Source organism: Electrophorus electricus, chromosome 6 (genome assembly GCF_013358815.1).
Source record: "Electrophorus electricus isolate fEleEle1 chromosome 6, fEleEle1.pri, whole genome shotgun sequence".
NCBI classification, from domain to species: domain Eukaryota; kingdom Metazoa; phylum Chordata; class Actinopteri; order Gymnotiformes; family Gymnotidae; genus Electrophorus; species Electrophorus electricus.
In genome coordinates this window covers 2,916,437-2,932,657 of record NC_049540.1, presented here as the reverse complement: position 1 = coordinate 2,932,657, position 16,221 = coordinate 2,916,437, and the positions used below count along the sequence as shown (strand labels likewise).

At 44.5% G+C, this 16,221-nt stretch overlaps 1 protein-coding gene across 2 annotated transcripts; it reads left to right on the top strand.

The window, feature by feature from the left end:
- Positions 1–2,635: 2,635 nt before the first annotated feature.
- Positions 2,636–15,383, top strand: dpf2 (D4, zinc and double PHD fingers family 2). Of its 2 annotated transcripts, XM_027032212.2 has the most exons (12): positions 2,636–2,849; positions 4,459–4,619; positions 4,703–4,810; positions 5,726–5,907; positions 6,071–6,163; positions 6,336–6,417; positions 7,510–7,551; positions 10,731–10,868; positions 11,705–11,836; positions 12,055–12,167; positions 12,336–12,417; positions 12,498–15,383. In XM_027032212.2, the coding sequence occupies exons 1-12, from the start codon at positions 2,818–2,820 to the stop codon at positions 12,578–12,580; spliced, it is 1,248 nt and encodes a 415-aa protein (XP_026888013.1). In that variant the 5' UTR covers positions 2,636–2,817; the 3' UTR covers positions 12,581–15,383. The 2 variants fall into 2 exon arrangements, with proteins under 2 accessions (XP_026888013.1, XP_026888014.1); XM_027032213.2 differs by lacking the exon at positions 7,510–7,551 and having other exon boundaries at positions 2,638–2,849.
- Positions 15,384–16,221: the final 838 nt, after the last annotated feature.

Sequence of the window (16,221 nt, the reverse complement as noted above, 5' to 3'; positions counted from 1 at the left end):
GAAGGGGGTTGTTTCCCACATGCTTGGCTCCTAACATAGGGCCCCTAAGTGCCCCTTTTGGCATGGCTCCTAAGTGCTGGTCTCTGAGGGAGTCAGGCCTGTACTCTCCAGGGGTACCGTTACTCTCTCCATGGTGAGTGAAAACTTGGTTGTTAAAGGGCAGTCCTTGTAAGCCTGTCATTCTGAAGACTTTTTAACAACCTTTTTTTTAAACTCATTTTTTTGAGGGTTTAAGGTTTATCCACTGTGTGAGTGTGAGTGTGTGTGAGAGTGTGTGTGTGTGTGTGTGTGTGTGTGTGTGTGTGTGTGTGTGTGAGAGAGTGTGTGTGTGTGTGTGTGTGAGAGAGAGTGTGTGTGTGTGTGTGTGTGTGTGTGTGCTTTGCTTGTTTGCTGTAGCCCCTCTATTCTCCAGCCTGGGAATCTGTCCAACTGGCTTTATTAACACAGAGATCATCGGCCTCAGCCCTGACAACAACCCCCACCACCACCTCCCGGCCTCATCGCCATGGGAACACTGGGGTGGGAGGAGGGGTGGTGGGTGAGAGAGTGATGGCTAGACACAGATAGAGAGGACGCGGCGTAGGATGGAGAGCAAGAAGGAAAAGACTCGAGTGAGGGGCGGAGGGCAGAAGATAGAGAAATGGAGAGGAGGAGGAGGGCGGAGGGGAAGAATGTCTGCTTGGGCCCTGGAGGCGCCGTTGACCCCTGACATTCGTCCGAGACAGAACATGCAACACGGGAAGGAGCGCCCTTGGGTACGGTGCGCGAGAACCATGCGACCAAGACTGGATTTCAGAGCCTTGTACAAAGCAGGGCATCTGAAATACCGTCAGATGGTCATATGGTTTTGTTTTTGTGGCTTGGATCCTGGAACAGACCTCGAAGAGAGCGAGAGAGCGAGCGAGAGAAAGAGAGAGACTAAGCAGACGACATTCAACTCTCACTCTTTTGTTTATCCATTTACCAGCGCTCTTCTGCTGAGAGCGGTTGTGTAACTCTCTTTTGGCGTGGCTCCCGCTTGCCCTACCTTGACCCGTCTTTGAAGACAATGGTGCTGTACCGAAGGCGACGCGTTCGTTAGGCCCGGGGACCTGCGGGAGCTCACGGCCAAACTTCTAGCGCTCATAGACTTGCCCGCAACTGTTCTCAGAACCCAGTTCCACGTGAACAAGCCCTGGTGTGTATGCATAAAGCAGGTTTAATGTGCAGAGCCGAAGTGGCCATTAAAAAATCTGGTTTGCTCAGGTAGACGGAGAGCGACGTGCATTTGCAGTTCTAATGTGAGAAACGCGGTGTCGTCCCTCTCTGGAACGAAGCAGGCCGAAGCCTCGTGTTGTGTGTCTAATCGGCGAGTCGGCGGCTGTAATGGAGCTGTGTTTGGCCTCCTTCACTCTGTTTGCATGCAGATTGAACAGCGTTGCAACACTTCAGCGGATACACCACCCTAACGCTGGGTCAGTCACCAGGGTCCATTATGCAATCTTCGACGTAAAACAGACTGCATGAGTATGTGTGTGTGTGTGTGCGCTTCACACACATTCCTGTGACTCCCTATCATTTGCTTTATTTCACACACTTGTGCAGCACAAACTATTTATAATTTCTAAGTGAAAGGTACGAATGCTAAAGGAAGGAAAATGATTTGTGCTTTTACCTTGAAGTTTGTGCATGTGTGTGTGTTTGTGCGTGTATGTGTGTGTCGTGAGTGTGAGAGAGAGAAAAGCTCGGGCTGCGTGTGTGGGCACTAGTCACAACTTGTCAGCCTTTTGAAGAAGATGAAGAAAGGGAGAGAGATGAAAAGAAACCCAGGAATGCGTGAATGGAGAGATTCAAATGCAAAGCCGAGGTTCAAATTCTCGTGACTGAACAGCTCGGCTCATTACATTTCTAACGACTGAAAAGCTACTGCTACTGCAGGTCCACTCTCGGCCCAGCAGTAACACAGCCGTGCCCAGCAGACTGGCACCAGCACAATTCCCATTACCTTAAACATTCACACTGAATGACCAAGAATGATAATAAAACAGGTGGAGGTAACGAAGCGTGTCAGTAGGTTAATGGAGTGGGTGGTGAGCGTGAGCTGCTGCGTGGTGACGGGGGCAAATTAAAGATGCTCTTGCATTACATCACACACACACACACACACACACACACACACGCACACCCACTGCCAAGTTGCCACTGTTGGGCCCCTGAGCAAGACCCTCAAGGTGCATGTAGTCATATTTGTAAGTGGCTTGGGATAAAAGCATCAGTTAAATACTGTGACTGTGTAATTCTGAGCATCTTTGTCATGGCAGTGCAAAAACAAACCTGCAAATTGTGCTGATCACTGATTGAAACTTGAACAGTTACATGTGTTTCACCATAGCTTGTAGGCTGGAATTTCAGTCTTTTTCTTTATTCATTTTAACGTCACTTTCTTACTCATACAGAGTTAAAAACCAAGCAGGCACGAGGTTATGTGGAGTTGAACTTCTCAGTTTTCTGCAACGCCCTGCCCCGCGCGTCCACACTGCCACCTGGTGGCCACCTGGTAGCCACGCTGCCTGTGCTACTTCAGATTGCGTCTCTAAACACGTGGTCCGGAGCGTTTCTTATCCCCACACGACAAAACGCATTGTAGCACATATGTGAAGGCAGAGCTAGGCTTATCAAGCCCACTGCTAACACGGGACATATTTGACCCATGCCAGTCCGAACGCCCGGCACAGCGCCCCGACGTGCGCCACCACCACGCGACGTCTTTTACGTCCGCTCGGGCGTCGTTTCAGCGCGTGCGCACGTCACCCACTCAGAAAGCGTAGGCGAACCAAGATGGCGGCCGTGGTGGAGAATGTTGTCAAACTGTGAGTATTTGCGCTTTGGTGTTGCAGTTTTAAAATCGCGCCGTCTCGCCGGGATATGACCTGTGAGTTGCGCGTAAACAGCAGTAAGTTATATTTGGCGGCAAAAGCGTTTCAGAAACTGCAGGCGAGGAGCGCGTGTGGTGGCTGTTCTGACTGTTCTGACTAACGTTAGCTAAGATGGCTAAGCTAGCTGGCTATCCGGCTGTAACCGACCGTTCTGCTCGGGTTCACCCGCTGGGGTCACTTGTTATCGTCGGGAAAATACTCGTTCAACGCGCGCTGAAGCTCTCTTTGGCCTGGCAGCGAGCGTGTTTGTATAAATAATTGGCTAAACGGTCCCAGTTGCGGTTTGGTAAAATGCTGCGAGGTGTTGTCGGTCCTCCGGAGCCGCTGTCAGCCAGGCTGCGGTCCACACCATCCCGGAGCGATAGAAGCCTACTAACCCGTACTTTTGCTTCATCCAAATGGCGCAGTTGCCCATAACTGAAACTCCCTGACACATTCTCGGTGGTGTACAACTGTGTGGCAGGCAGCTTCGTTCAACACATAGCTAGTTAGTGAGGAATCAGGCTTCCAGTCGACGTGAGTTTAATCCTGCACCGCCAGTGCTCACTTTGAACACACTGTCCGTGTTAGGTCGCTAGGTAGTACAGCCGGGCTAGCCGGGATATTTTATCTGAAGTCCTGACAAGATGCCGTTACTTGGTTTGTAGCCTCATAAGAAGCTACGAACACAGTTATCTGCCGTGTTCTTTATTTAATGTATAAATGAGGCGCGTTCCTTAGTCAGCTAATGTCAGCCGGTTTGTTCTGGGGAAGTCAGACAAACGGGGAACAGGAAGCGTATGTCGCCTAAGAAATGGTTTCGGAGCTGGCTGTGAGGGCTGAGGAAGATGACGGTCCGCGGACACGGTTAAACTTCCTCTGCTGGGCTAGCCAGCCGGCTACGAGGCTGTTCCCAGCACCTACATATGGGGCTGTGTGTTGGTTTCAGTGTTCAGGCAGACCAACAACCAGTTTCGCCTCGGCTCGCGCTGCTTCCTTTATGACATCACCGCCCTCTCCCCGCATTCTGTCCTCGCGGTGAGCTCGCGTCGGTTGCTCGGCGACGGAGCGGGGCGCGCAGGCACAATGACTCGGCTGGACGGCGGTTTTGCCTCCTGCTGCCGCCGCCGAGCTGCTTGCGCACAAAAGGGGCTCGTTAAACCCCTTTGTTGCTGTGTACACACACACACACACACAAAAAGAGATGTGGCTAAGCTGATTTATGGTGACCAAAAGAAACTAATAGTTGAAGCTTTCGCTGTATGATTCTAGTGCACACATTAGGACACGAATGGAGAAGACTAGTTTGATACGTTACATATCTGTTCGCACTCGAAATTTCAAAAGCTTTGTGATGTGCTGCAGTGGCCTATGGTTAGGATTCCATGATTTAAAAAAGTTGCAAGTAATTGTTAAATGACTGTGTGTGTGAAACTCATTACTAGTGCTACAAAAATGCCATGGAACAGTGATTATAACCGTGTGTGCATGCAGACTGGATGAGTATCACTACAGAAATGCCACGGAACAGTGCTATAACTGAAATGCTCGTTTGTGTTTGTAGGCTGGGTGAGCAGTACTACAGAGATGCCATGGAACAGTGCCATAACTATAATGCTCGTCTGTGTGCGGAGAGGAGTGTGAGGATGCCCTTTCTTGACTCACAGACTGGCGTTGCCCAGAGCAACTGCTACATCTGGATGGAGAAGAGGCATAGAGGACCAGGTAGTGCGCATGCACGCACGCACGCACGCATGCACACATTATGAGCAGAATACCTGAACCCCAGCCTTCTCTCGTGTGTGGAGGTGTGGCCCCAGGGCAGTTATACACATATCCAGCACGCCGGTGGAGGAAGAAGAGGAGAGCTCATCCACCTGAAGATCCGCGACTGGCTTTTCCCTCACTGAAGTCAGGTACTCAGACCCAAGTGTTTCAGCTTACATGTACTTTCGTGTGTGTGTGTGTGTGTGTGTGTGTGTGTGTGTGTGTGTGTGTGTGAGATTTGGTATGTATCCGAGATCTTCAGTGTCCTCACAAAAATAATACACATTGTTACAGAAATAGCTTTTGCAGTCCCTACAGCTTTGTGTGAACTTCATGTAATGTAAATGCTGGTTGTTTTGTGTGGGTTTGTGTTGTTGTTTGCCAAGTATAAGAGTTATGTTTCTTTTTCTGCACTTGTTTAAAAAAGATGTCCTTATGGGAAGAAAAAATGTGTGTGAAAGTACACTAAATGACATTTTGCTGCTCATCATTTAGGAATGTGCTTTTAAATGAAACTGTATTCTGGGTCTGAAGGAAAAAGTGTGTGTGTGTCTGATGTAGTGTGTTGTAAAAAAGCATTTGTGTGTACATGTCGTGGTGATGTAGTACTTGCCAGGGATTAGTCTTCAGGATTACACACACCTTCAACAAACTCAAAAAACCTCACAGTACTCTTCTTTAAAATCATTGCCATTTGACCAGAATTCACAGTAAGACACCTGCCCGAAACCTGTGAAAGTTCAAGAGAAAGTTACATTAGCTATGTTGGCTATGTGTCAGAATGGCCTTCGTGTCCTGTGGATACCATCAGACTACGTGAATGCTTTAGTACCTCAAACACAGCAACTTGTATCTGCAACCGTAAATCACTTTAGCCTCACTTAGTTTCAAAGCCAGTCTGTGTGTGAATGTGTGGGTGTTAAATTGTATACTTATGTTTGTTTCATCAGTGTTTATTGGAAGAAAGACAGACGTGGCCTCCAGTGAGAGTTTGTATGTTTGTGGCTCTCTACCTTACTGGCTGACTGTGCGCATATTAATGTTTGTGTGTGTGTGGTGTGTAGAGCTGGACTTAGGTCTGAAGAAGGACCTCCTGAGCTCCAGTGATGGGAGCAGTCTGGAGGCTCTGCTGAGGGGGGAGCCTCTGGAGAAGAGGGCCACCATGGAGCTCCGCCCAGCCGATGACGAGCCTGCACACACAGAGTTCTCTACTGGAGGTCTGAACCCAGCTACTAGAGTCAGGAAGGTAACACTCTCATGGTCTGAACCCGACTACTAGAGTCAGGAAGGTCACTCACTCTCTCTTACACACACACACAAGCAGCGGTACTTGACAGCATGCATCATGCTTTTGGGTTGGGACGGTGCACACAGACAAAGTGCAAGTGATTGTGTGTGAATGTGTGTAGAGAATCCTGGAGCCCGATGACTTCCTGGATGATCTGGATGATGAAGACTATGAGGAAGATACCCCTAAGAGACGTGGCAAGGGTAAAGGGAAGGTGAGGTTTTTGACAGAACAGAATACCTTGCCCCAGAATTCCCCCAGAAATCCCACAACTCTGGCTTTTTTTGAGTTATTTGACATATTGGATTCTGTTCGTGGGTCAATTTCGAATGACTGCAGATACATTGTGGGTGATTTTGCGGTTGTGGTGATCTGCCTCTCGGCAGGGGCGGGGCGTCAGCAGTGCCCGCAAGAAGCTTGAAGCAGCGGCCGCTCTGGAGGACCGCGACAAGCCCTACGCCTGCGACAGTGAGTCACGCACAGCATTCTGGGAAATGTAGTGCCCAGCAAAGCGGGTAGAGTAGGTGGAGCATGGGTCTATTATTGACGTGACTGCCTCATTTTGGGTAGCCATTTCTCAAGTCCCAGCCATGTACTCCAACGAGGATGCTAGCTTTATGGTCACCATGACAACTGTTGTTCCCAATTTCAAGTATGATTGGAATGTTCTTAATGGGCCTGTTCTCGTTAGTCTGCAAGCGCTTGGAAATCCCATAAGCAGTTTGAAAATTGGCCAGTCGTTATAATGCAGAAGTGATCTCCTGGGTGTTTTCTGCAAGACTGTCTTGTTCTTATAGTTAATTTATTTGTTCAGTTTCAAATGAGAACATTTTTTATGTTTTGACTTAAGACCACTTAAGAACCTTGAAAGCCAAAAAGTGTTTTTGTTGGTGGTGGTGTTTGGAGATGGGCACCTCTGCTCTGCACTATTCCACTACCCAAAAGACCCTGGGGCCATATTTTCCAACATTTCTCAATGGAAAAAGTACTGATTTGGGTTTTTTTTTTGGTCTTATTTTTTTTGACACAATGGTCACTGGTTCCTGTACATGTTCTTTTCCACAAACAGGCTGGAAAAGTATGGACCAGTATGGTCTTTTGTTCAGAGGTCAACATTGGTGCAGGATTCTAATGGAATGAACAAATAAATCAAATGAGTAAATAAAATATAAAGGAAGAATGGGGAAAGTGTCTTTACAGACCAGCTTTAGTAAGAACCAGGTTAGCTTAATGTCAGATTTTTTTTTTTGTTGCTGGTTTCGTTCTTTTTGCACAGTGCACCACTCGCATGTCGACCAACCATCCCAAGAGTGTAGGTTTTTATGTGCAAAGTCCTATTTGATTTTAAGTAGGCCATTCTTTCAGAGGCTTGTTCATGGTGTTTCTCTCTCTCTCTGCGCCTCTTAAATGTGTCATGATGCTGTGATGCCTTTAATTTCTTTTTTTTAAACTTAATTATTTTATTTCCCTTAATTTTCTGATTCTTAGTGTCAGTCTGTTTGTCTGTTCTCTCTTTCTCTCTCTTGTTTTCTTTGTCTTTTTTCTTTCTTTCTCTTTCAGACACTTTCAAACAAAAGCATATTTCAAAACCTTCCGAACGAGGTATATCTATCTCTCTCTCTCTCTCTCTCTCTCTCTCTCTCTCTCTCTCTCTCTCTCTCTCTCTCTCTCTCTCTCTCTCTCTCTCTCTCTCTCTCTCTCTGCTCATTGCTTGGGCTCTTCTGTTCATCCCCTATATGTTGTGAATGTGTGTTCTACATGCAGCCTGCTGCTTTCCTGGTTGAGGCAACCAGTTGCATTTAGCTTCTAGAACTCTAGGCCAAGAAACTGGTTCCTCTCTCAGCCTAAAGAAAGCCTAAAGGCTACAGCTAAAGCTGCATCAGTTCACCACTTATTTCGCTTGTGCTTAGCCTCCGAGCTGCGGTACGATCACAGAGCAGTTGGCCTGCTTTCAAATCGGTTTGATATGGGCATGTTGAGGCAGGAAACGTGGTCAGAGACTGGTTCTGCAAAAGATCTTGCCTGGGCTTCCCCCACCCCAAAAAAGCTCCTTATAGACAGGCACAGTGCTCAGACTCAAGCGTGACCTTGGTAAACGTCGAACAAATGAACTCTGCTACTGTGACTACTTGGACTTGGGAGACTTCTGTTAATGCGAGTGGTTGCAGTCTGTGCATGGTGGTTTCTTACAGAGCTGCTCACTGACTTGCTGGTTTAACATGCAGACCTTCCTACTGACACCCAATTTCACCTGCTTTTTTTTTTTTTTTTTTTTTTTAAAAACACCAGTTAAAAAAGTGTCACCCATGTTCGTTATTAGGTGCGTACTTCACTACTTCACCCAGTGCTGCTAATAAGCGAGTTGATTGAACCTCCTTGAAACAAGGCCGATTAAGAGTCTTAAATTCCTTCGGTAACGTCCTGCTGTCAGGGTCGTTAACCTTGTTGGGATGAAGGTGCCTGCTTTGCTGATACCACACACACACACCAGCGCCCGTCATCTTCATCGTCCACTCCACCCCCCAAAGCACTAACACTCCCCTCTCTCCTGTTTTATTTTACCCCAGGGTTCTGCTTTGAGGCTCATCTTTGTTGTTTTTGCCTCATGCTTAGAAACGGTCACCCCTCTGTTCTGTCGTCTGGTCCCGCACCCCTGCCTCCCTCTCATCCCTTCTTTAGCCCTCCGCATCGAGCCAAACAGAACCTCAACTTTTGTTTTAACTAAGATTGATCACTGAACGAGTGTGTGTGTGTGTGTGTGTGTGTGTGTGTGTGTGTGTGTACACATATGCGTGTGTGTGGTCTAGAATGAACAGTATTAAAAGTTCCTTATGCTTGCATTCTTTGTTTTTGTTTATGCATTTTAATAACACTAATATGTTTGCTATAGCTACCTTTTATGCAAGCTTGCATTTAATTGTTATACCTGTTTTGTATTGGATTTTTAAAATATGTATAAAAATGATTGGCTAAATTGCTGTGTGTGTGTGTGTGTGTGTGTGTGTGTGTGTGTGTGTGTGTGTATAAGGGAAGGGGAAGCTGTTTAGTTCAGCTAACATTAAAATTCAGATTTGATATGACAGTTTAATTATTCAATCAGACAGGCAAATGAATGAGTAACTGTTGAATCTAGCATAGTATCTAAATGTTAATTAAAAAAGATATTGTGAAGATTTACATTTGTGTAGTGTTTTAAAATGTAGAAAATATAGCAGACTTGGAAAAGTTATTGATATTTTGTGTGTCATCCAGGCAAGTGAATGGACAGGCTACATAAAGTTGGAAAGCTTTCAGACCCTTTTGAGTTTTCCACATTTTGATATTTTTTGGCAATGTTCAGTAAATGTATTAAAATTAGAAATGATGAATTCCATTCAGACATAAATAAACGGTGGCATTATCTAGTGCTTCTGGGAATGGCACCCCTTTCTCTCGGAAATTTCTCTTTTTTTCTTGGTAGAGTCGTCCATGCTCAGCCAGGTTAGATGGAAAGCACCCTTCCTGTGGACTCTGGACTCTAACGTGCCTTTATTGAGGAACGGTTTCTGTCTGCTCACCCCAGACCTGACTAGTGAGAATGCTGCACTGTTGGTTGTTGTTCTGGAGGGTTCTCCTGTCTCCACCAAATGATATTAGTGACCAGTGGTAACTTGGTTACCTCTCGAACTTCTCAATGCTCTTCACTCCCATTACACAGTTTGCCTGGCCAGCCAGAGCTAGCAAGACTGGTGGTAGTTTCAAGCTACGTCTGTTTGACAGTGACTGAGGCTGCCAAGCTCTTGGGCAGTTTCTAGGATCCTTCCTCAGATCTGTGCCTCTACACAGTCCTGTCTCGCAGGTCTCTCAACCTCATGGTTTGTTTTTCACTCTGACATGCACCATCAAGGTAATTATGTGGTCTTATATGTACAGGTGTGTGCCTTTCCCAATTATTTCCCGTTCAGTGGGGCACAGGTGGACGGCGGTGTAACAGTAGAAGTGTTTCAGGGACCACTGATTGACACAGGACACGCCAGAGCTGTTTAAAAATACATACTCATGTAAATGTTGTTTTTTTTTTTTTTTTTTTCTTATTTTAAATATATTTACAATACCTGCCAAAGGCCAGTTGTTGCTTTGTGATTGTGGAGTATTGCGTATAAATTGAGCTGGCTGGTTCCGTGTTAAGGTGGCTCTATAACATACCAAAATGTGGAATCCTTGAAATGGTCTGAGAAGTATCCGTGTGCACTGTAAAACAAGTCATGCTGAGTACGTCAGTTCAAAGAGGCGAGATCCACCAGGACAAGTGTAGAAGTGTAGAAGTGTAGAAGTGTAGAAGTGTGTGTGTGTGTGTGTGTGTGTGTGTGTGTGTGTGTGTGTGTGTGTGTGTGTGTGTGTGTGTGTGTGTGTGTGTGTGTGTGTGTGTGTGTGTGTGTGTGTGTGTGTGTGGCCCCAGCCTCCCGAGCCCGTGCCGGGCTCTCCCTGGTCTTAGAGGCAGGGGCCCGTGGACACAGGGAGTGTACATACCACCCCACTGAGCTCCTCACATCCTCCCAGTCTTCACATATGTTCTGTTAACACTTGTGGGAGGGTTGGAGAGGAGCAACTGGGAGATGCAGAGAGTGTTCGGGTGATATGTGCATTTGAATGTGCTTGTGTGTGTGCAGTTGAGTTGCGTTTTTTTTTTTGTTCTTTTGTGTGATGCAAGCTGTATGGTTTGTAAAGTAAACTTTAAAGTTTGATTCTGGCAGCCTTCTGGTGATATGGAGGTGTGCGTGTGTGTGTGTCTGTGTGTGTAGTCTGTGGGAAGCGCTACAAGAACAGGCCAGGGCTAAGCTACCATTACGCCCACTCTCATTTGGCTGAGGAGGAAGGGGAGGACAAAGAGGAGGTGGAGCTTCAGGACCAGACTCCACCCCCACAGGAGGAGCCTAAGAGTGAGTAGCTCATGAATATGTATTAGTAATATGATTTGTAAACACCAGAAGCAGATTTGTTCTGTATTTTCATTTGGGTTATCGTAAAAGGTCAAATTTCAAAAAGAAGAATTTTTCCTTAAATCTTAAAAGCTTATATCTGTAGTCTTCGCATTTTCAGTGTCAAAGATGCAGGTACACTGTGATGCTTTCACTACCTCTCGACTGGATTACTGTAATTCACTCCTTACTCTCCCCCCTACAGTATATTCATCTTTTGGCCATCAGGGTTCTCACTCCTACCAAACATTCAGTGCATATTGCCCCCTTCTTACCTTGTTTACTCTGGCTGCCCATTGACTAGCTTTTAAAATTCAAACCCCTCTCTGCTTTCAAGGCGTTGCCTGAGCTAGACCTTCCCCAGTTAAGCTCCACTGTTCGAATATCTCTCGCCCCCCACGCACACTCAGGTTATAAGCGGTTCCTCACACTCCTCCCTTTCTGGGGTCTTTTAGTGCTGTGACCGCTCAAATGTGGAACTTGAGAGACTGCTCAACCACCCCCGTCCTTGACTCGGTGTTGTTGATTTGTCGGTCTTTGTGTCTAATTGTTTATGGTTGCTCTTCATTTTTATGCTCTACAGCAACCTTGCTTTATGAATCTGTTGTTGTAATAATAATGATGATGATGATGATGATAATAAAAGTAATAGTAATTTTACTATTGTTACTGTAACTAGAATTTAAAATGTTTTTACTCAGCAGGTTAAAATTGTAATCTATATTTAGAAAAATTTTGACATTAGCTTAACCTGAGGAGATGAGGAACTGAACTTGTTTGTGTGTGTCTCTGGTCAGCCCCTAAGAAGGGTCCTGATGGTTTGGCCCTGCCCAACAACTACTGTGATTTCTGTTTGGGGGACTCCAGCCTGAACCAGAAAACCGGCCAGTCAGAAGAGCTCGTGTCCTGCTCCGACTGTGGCCGCTCTGGTATGAAACCCCACACGCACATATACAGATAGGCAAGCAAGTGTGTTTAGAGAGTACTAACAGTTGGGATGATGTCACTTGTTATAAACCAAGGCTCACTGGTCCTCTTTGATGTGTAGCTAAAGTCCTGAAATCTTCTCCCTGTCTGTTTTTCTCTGTTGTTCTCACGTGACAAATAAACCAAACTTGAAACTTGTTTCTCCGTTGTGTTGGGGTAGGTCACCCTTCATGTCTGCAGTTCACCCCAGTGATGATGGCAGCGGTGAAAACGTATCGCTGGCAGTGCATCGAATGCAAGTGCTGCAACATGTGTGGAACGTCGGAGAACGATGTGCGTTTGCTCCAACACACACACACACACACACACACACACACACACAGTTAACGTTAGGGCGTAATGTGATGTAGGTTATAGGGTTTAAATATTTCAGCTCCTTTTAACCCCCCAAAAAGATTAATGCATTGTGGGTAATGTAGTATCTCGTGGTGGTCTCTACAGGACCAGCTGCTGTTCTGTGATGACTGTGACAGAGGCTATCACATGTACTGCCTCACCCCTCCCATGTCTGAACCCCCGGAAGGTAAGAGCCTGTGCATGAACGTGCAGCTTTTGTCTGCGTACACAAAGTAAATCCCTGACCTTCCTGTTTGTGCTCCGCAGGAAGTTGGAGTTGCCATTTGTGTTTGGAACTGCTGAAAGAGAAGGCGTCCATATATCAGAACCAGAATGCACCCCCGTCATGATGGTCCCACTGGAAACGCTGACCAACTGATCTCGGTTCCCGGCTTTTACAGCGGCCACTCAATGAGTGACGAGGGAGTTGGACACGAGCTGCTGGGAACCAGCAGACAGATGCCTATGTAACCTAGCCTCACATACACAGAGAGAGGGAGGAAGGAATGGACAGATGGACGGAGAGAAAGAAATCCATCCATCCTTCCTCCCTCCAGTAGTTTGCCCTCACCTCTTGGCAGGTTTGATCCTAATATGACTGTTACACAGTTCAGAGTTTTAGATTACCCATTGCTTTTTGTTTTCAACTATTAATCTCAGCAGCTAATGGTGATTAACTGACTAACAGAACCCTAAAGGTCAAACGAACACGCAACTGTCCGCATTGCTCAGTGCGCACTTAGGTTAACAAGATCTTTTATGAGAATATATGACTCTGTTTTTGAGTTCCTGCTCATAGTAGACCTACCCACCAGTTAGCTACTCCAGAATGAAATGTAAAACCGCTTGATATCTGCCAAAAAAAACCCCAAATCCCTACGCTTCCTTACATGGCGTCTACAGGCCCCCTTCATAACGGTGGTCCTTTTCTAGCAGACAGTAATAGTTGAAACCAATTAGCTTGTCGATGCTTGTTCATAATAAGAGAAATAGTAGAGTGGATTTTGTATATTTATATATTTGTACAGCATGGAAAAAAGGTGTGATGTATTTAAAGTAGTGGATGATGAAAGTAGTTGGTTATTATTATAGTGAGCTCCAAGCGTCATTTGCAGAAACGCCCTCGGAGCGGGACCGAGGTGCGTGTGACTTGGGTACACGTGCTCCACATGCAACTGCTATGTAGTCAACCGTTACTTTATAGCTGAAGGGTGCGCCAATGACTGACTGGTTGTCAGTGGTAACTGACTCACAGTAATGCCTCTCTTTTGCCTTGTATTTTTTAATTTTTTTTTTTTTTAAACATATTCAAGAGATCATTTAATCCATAATTTCACTGAAAAATTCCACATCCTCTCTGGACTGGGCAGTGTATAACCAGCCAAGCCCCAATGGTTCAGTGAAATGCATCAGATTCTTAAGGTCCCTTAGAGTTCCCAGTTAGCAGTGTTGAAGTATATTGAGTCTCTTGACTATGCAGAAGGTGGAATTTAACACTGAAGCAAGGTTTGCAATTGTATAGTAATTTGATAATGTCCTCATTACATAAAGATAAGGGATGTGCATTCGTCAACATAGCTGTCCATCAGTGCTATAATACTGAATAATGGATGGTCAAGCACCGTTTGACATTAATACAACTACGTCATTTGGAGGTGCTTTAATACCATCCTGTAGTTTAAAAAGGCTTAATAAAAGGTGTGTAGTCTGTTCAAAGTCAGGCTTCTCAATTAAAGATATTTTTAAAGCAGTTGATGTATTTAATGAGTAATATAAGACATCAAACTACTTTTGTCATTCAGTTTGAGGGTTCAATTTCCCAGTGGTGGAAATGTCTGCATCGAATGGTTTTTAAACTCCAAAAACTCCATCTTGTGAGTTTGCCAATTTGCAAAAATCTGTAGTTTCTGATTTGATTTACTGATTAATCAACTAATTTGTGGCGATTTGATTCTGTAGACATTAGTGTATATCTGCTTCATGAACCTAAAAATGTAAGAACAAAATCCCAGTTAGCAGGATGTGGGTCTCAGGTCGTCTGTTTGGACTCCATTACCCATTGTGCTTTTGAGGTCGCTGCAAAACTGAATCCTTCTCCTGGCTGTGTGTGTGTCATTTGTCGTTTAGCAATAGAGTACCAACCTTTCTATCTGTACATGCACAGATGTTACAAAAGTTTCCAGTGAGGGATCTGTTCCTTTTTTTGTTTGTGGTTGTTAAAGATTATTTTTTTGTTTCTGGTGGCACCATGTGAGAGAACTACAGAGATTGTTTTTAAATGTTATTTTTCTTTTGAATTCCCTCAGATATGTTTGTAGTTTAAAAACAAATATGAATTGAGAATTTTGATTAGTATAAGGGTGTTTTTTAGGATTAGCATAATATAAGTTAATTTTGCTCAAGAATCATATAATGTAATTCAATTTTAATTTAGTGTAATCAGTATATGTAAAGTGGCTTAGGAGATCTTTTGACTGTATTCAAAATCAATGAAAATTCAAACAATGAAATATTTGGTTTTGTTGAATAATAGGTTCTGACTAAAAGATCCTGTACCTTGTGATAGATACTGTCAGACCCTTTATTCCTCATGCATATTAGATACTCACATCAACTCGATTTCTATGCCTTCAAAGTAGTCAAGACTGAACATTGTCCTCTATTTTTGTATTTGTTGATGAGGCAAATACTTCATCAGTTGGCAGTACTTTTTAAGTATTTGCTTAAGTATTGCCTGTCCATATGCTAGAGTCCACCCACCGTCATAGCTCTGTAACCATATGCATCTTGCCCGGATAATGCCATTTATACAACTCCACTCATGCTTGTGCTCGCCTCATTCCGCTCCCAGTACTGGCACAGTAACCTTTTTGGGGAAAAGTTTTGTTATATTATTTAGCTCTGCGATTATATCTGTAGCCAACTAACGATTATTAACATGGTAAATAAACTTTTTTTCTTTTCAGCCTGTGAATTTCTAGAACAGTGGCCATTAAAACATTCTTTTTTTTCCCCCCATATTTTGGCAAGTATGTTAGGTTGCTGTAAGTAATTTTTAGGGGTTTACTTGGATTTATGATGGAATGTTTTGCTTTATGGTACAAGTTTTGACTTTTTTGTTCTTCAATGAAAATAAAACTATTTGGCACAGAGTGTTTATATTATCTGTTTAAATTAAATTTAAATTGGAGTGTTTGTTACCTGTTGCAGCACCACACTTCCCTGTGACACTGCCAAGTGTGCGCCTCCATACCTACATGGAGAACACATCCCAATATGGATACAGGAAGTGTGTGTGTGTCTGCGAAGTGGGACCATTCCCAACTGTTAGCTTTTTTTTCCCACATGCTACAAATCTTTAAGCAGATCTAAGCCTGTACATTTATGATCAAGTTTATTTCTTCATAATGACATAGGAAACAAAAGCTAATCCTCAATCCAAGTTCTCATCTTGGGAATTACTGATGTGAAGAGACTTTCATAGTTATACCGAAAAAAAAAAACACTTTTAAGTGTAACAAAAAAAAATCCAATTTATTTGCTACTATAAACAAATCATGTTTTATAGCCATTTTGCATAATCATTCTCTACCTGGAATCTAAACTGTTAAAGATAATGAAGTGTGGTCCAAGTAGCCTAAGACCACTGACGGAAAGAATCTATTCCATGGAATAATGCCACGACATTGTTTTATGAGCCCGTGTATAGGAAACGGTGGAGTGGTTGCAGAACGGCTGTTATTTTAGGCATCATCTTTTCCTGTCTCTGCAGACAGTGAAGTTTAAAAACGGCACTGTACACTGCTTCAAATAATACAGCCAATCAGTGGTCAAGACACAAGACAGACGTGTTGTAGGATGAGAGGGAAAAAGAAGTTGGACATGGACCTCAGAAACATAACATAGCACAGCTTCAGTAAACAGAACAAAACTATCCAAATGTTCTGTCATTTATAGTTGGCAATGCGTCAAAGTGCACCAGTGTCTTATG